At 28.8% G+C, this 5,000-nt stretch overlaps 1 protein-coding gene across 1 annotated transcript in view; it reads right to left on the minus strand.

Annotated features, from left to right (window-relative positions):
• LOC139419138 (multiple PDZ domain protein-like) overlaps positions 1 to 5,000 on the minus strand; it is a 107,872-nt gene that overhangs the window by 14,088 nt on the left and 88,784 nt on the right. The window contains 1 exon segment of the mRNA XM_071169100.1: positions 4,265 to 4,308. Coding sequence (XP_071025201.1) covers positions 4,265 to 4,308 — 44 coding nt within the window.

The following is a 5,000-nucleotide window of genomic DNA, read 5'->3' on the forward strand; positions in this document are numbered from 1 at the left end:
ACCACCATATATTTTACATATAACAACATAGACTCTACCACCATATATATTACATATAACAACATACTCTACCACCATATATATTACATATAACAACATAGACTCTACCACCATATATATTACATATAACAACATATATATATTACATATAACAACATAGACTCTACCAACCATATATATTACATTTAACAACATAAACTCTACCACCATATATATTACATATAACAACATACTCTACCACCATATATATTACAAAAACAACATATATATTACATATAACAACAGACTCTACCACCATATATATTACATATAACAACATATATATTACACATAACAACATATATATTACATATAACATATATATTACATATAACAACATATATATTACATATAACAACATATATATTACATATAACATATATATTAAATATAACAACATACTCTACCACCATATATATTACAAAAACAACATATATATTACATATAACAACATAGACTCTACCACCATATATATTACATATAACAACATACTCTACCACCATATATATTACAAAAACAACATATATATTACATATAACAACATACTCTACCACCATATATATTACATATAACAACATACTCTACCACCATATATATTACATATAACAACATACTCTACCACCATATATATTACAAAAACAATATACTCTACCACCATATATATTACATATAACAACATAGACTCTACCACCATATATATTACATATAACAACATAGACTCCACCATATATATTACATATAACAACATAGACTCTACCACCATATATATTACATATAACAACATAGACTCTACCACCATATATATTACATATAACAACATATATATTACATATAACAACATAGACTCTATGTTGTTATATGTAATATATATGGTTGGTAGAGTCTATGTTGTTATATGTAATATATATGGTGGTAGAGTATTACATATAATATATACTATATACTATAGTATTACATATAATAACATACTCTACCACCATATATATTACATATAACAACATAGACTCTACCAACCATATATATTACATATAACAACATACTCTAGCACCATATATATTACATATAGACTCTACCAACCATATATATTACATATAGACTCTACCAAACATATATATTACATATAGACTCTAACAACCATATATATTACATATAGACTCTACCAACCATATATATTACATATAGACTCTACCAACCATATATATTACATATAGACTCTACCAACCATATATATTACATATAGACTCTACCAACCATATATATTACATATAACAACATAGACTCTACCACCATATATATTACATATAACAACATAGACTCTACCACCATATATATTACATATAACAACATACTCTACCACCATATATATTACAAAAACAACATATATATTACATATAACAACATAGACTCTACCACCATATATATTACATATAACAACAGACTCTACCACCATATATATTACATATAACAACATATATATTACATATAACAACATATATATTACATATAACAACATATATATTACATATAACAACATATATATTACATATAACAACATATATATTACATATAACAACATAGACTCTACCATATATATATTACATATAACAACATACTCTACCACCATATATATTACAAAAACAACATATATATTACATATAACAACATAGACTCTACCAACCATATATATTACATATAACAACATACTCTACCACCATATATATTAAGTATAACAACATACTCTACCACCATATATATTACACATAACAACATAGACTCTACCACCATATATATTACACATAACAACATACTCTACCACCATATATATTACAAAAACAACATATATATTACATATAACAACATAGACTCTACCAACCATATATATTACATATAACAACATACTCTACCACCATATATATTAAGTATAACAACATACTCTACCACCATATATATTACACATAACAACATAGACTCTACCACCATATATATTAAGTATAACAACATACTCTACCACCATATATATTAAGTATAACAACATACTCTACAACCATATATATTACATATAATAACATACTCTACCACCATATATATTACATATAGACTCTACCAACCATATATATTACATATAGACTCTACCAACCATATATATTACATATAGACTCTACCAACCATATATAGTACATATAGACTCTACCAACCATATATATTACATATAGACTCTACCAACCATATATATTACATATAGACTCTACCAACCATATATATTACATATAACAACATAGACTCTACCACCATATATATTACATATAACAACATAGACTCTACCACCATATATATTACATATAACAACATACTCTACCACCATATATATTACATATAACAACATAGACTCTACCACCATATATATTACATATAACAACATATATATTACATATAACAACATATATATTACATATAACAACATACTCTACCACCATATATATTACATATAACAACATAGACTCTACCACCATATATATTATATATAACAACATACTCTACCACCATATATATTACAAAAACAACATATATATTACATATAACAACATAGACTCTACCACCATATATATTACATATAACAACATAGACTCTACCACCATATATATTAAGTATAACAACATACTCTACCACCATATATATAACATAACAACATACTCTACAACCATATATATTACATATAACAACATATATATTAAATATAACAACATACTCTACAGTCATATATATTACATATAACAACATACTCTACCACCATATATATTACATATAACAACATAGACTCTACCACCATATATATTAAGTATAACAACATACTCTACCACCATATATATAACATAACAACATACTCTACAACCATATATATTACATATAACAACATATATATTAAATATAACAACATACTCTACAGCCATATATATTACATATAACAACATATATATTACATATAACAACATATATTACATATAACAACATACTCTACCACCATATACAGTGCCTTGCGAAAGTATTCGGCCCCCTTGAACTTTGCGACCTTTTGCCACATTTCAGGCTTCAAACATAAAGATATAAAACTGTATTTTTTTGTGAAGAATCAACAACAAGTGGGACACAATCATGAAGTGGAACAACATTTATTGGATATTTCAAACTTTTTTAACAAATCAAAAACTGAAAAATTGGACGTGCAAAATTATTCAGCCCCCTTAAGTTAATACTTTGTAGCGCCACCTTTTGCTGCGATTACAGCTGTAAGTCGCTTGGGGTATGTCTCTATCAGTTTTGCACATCGAGAGACTGACATTTTTTCCCATTCCTCCTTGCAAAACAGCTCGAAATATCCAATAAATGTCGTTCCACTTCATGATTGTGTCCCACTTGTTGTTGATTCTTCACAAAACAGTTTTATATCTTTATGTTTGAAGCCTGAAATGTGGCAAAAGGTCGCAAAGTTCAAGGGGGCCGAATACTTTCGCAAGGCACTGTATATTGCATATAACAACATATATATTCCATATAACAACATAGACTCTACCAACCATATATATTATATATACCAACATACTCTACCAACCATATGTATTACATATAACAACATATATATTACATATAACAACATAGACTCTACCAACCATATATATTATATATAACAACATATATATTACATATAACAACATATATATTACATATAACATATATATTACATATAACAACATACTCTACCAACCATATATATTATTACATATTACATATAACAACATAGACTCTGCCAACTACATATATTCCAACAACTCTACCATATATATTACATATAACAACATATATATTAGATATAACAACATATATTACATACAAAATATACTCTACCAACTATATATATTCCATTAAACAACCATATATGTTCCATATAACAAATATATATTCTATTAACAATCATATATATTCCATATAACAATCATATATATTCCATATAACAACCATATATATTCCATATAACATCATATATATTACATTTAACAACACATATATTACATATAACATATATATTACATATAACAACATATATATTCCATATAACAACCATATATATTACATATAACAACAGAGACTCTACCAACCATATATATTCCAGCTTTGCTCAGCATTTGCTCTGATAGGAAATGACACAAACCCAAAGTAGTGTGTATCCCACCTTATGCATCACCACTGTCCTTATCTCATGGTGGTCTTCAACTGCTGTGGGGGAAAATAGCATTTATTACTGAAAAGGATGTTTTGGGTGTACACTTGTTCACGCCCATTCAATGAGTTTACAGCGTTGGAACTGATGTGTCTACTATGAGGTCGAGTTACAAACCAGACATCCCATAATGGGGCGGCAGGGTAGCCTAGTGGTTAGAGCGTTGGACTAGTAACCGGAAGGTTGCAAGTTCAAAACCCCCGAGCTGACAAGGTACAAATCTGTCGTACTGCCCCTGAACAGGCAGTTAACCCCACTGTTCCTAGACCAGTTAACCCCACTGTTCCTAGACCAGTTAACCCCACTGTTCCTAGACCAGTTAACTGTTCCTAGACCAGTTAACTGTTCCTAGACCAGTTAACCCACTGTTCCTAGACCAGTTAACCCACTGTTCCTAGACCAGTTAACTGTTCCTAGACCAGTTAACCCACTGTTCCTAGACCAGTTAACCCCACTGTTCCTAGACCAGTTAACCCCACTGTTCCTAGACCAGTTAACCCCACTGTTCCTAGACCAGTTAACCACACTGTTCCTAGACCAGTTAACCCCACTGTTCCTAGACCGTCATTGTAAAATAAAAATAAAAAAGAATCAAAGAGTGAATCTCTCACAGTTGTCTCCTCGCCTCTCTGTCTCCCTCTGGTGGCTAAACTTTTTTTTACTGTTTAAGTTACTGTTTACAATTACT

This window comes from Oncorhynchus clarkii, chromosome 10 (assembly GCF_045791955.1).
Source record: "Oncorhynchus clarkii lewisi isolate Uvic-CL-2024 chromosome 10, UVic_Ocla_1.0, whole genome shotgun sequence".
Taxonomy (NCBI): Eukaryota; Metazoa; Chordata; class Actinopteri; order Salmoniformes; family Salmonidae; genus Oncorhynchus; species Oncorhynchus clarkii.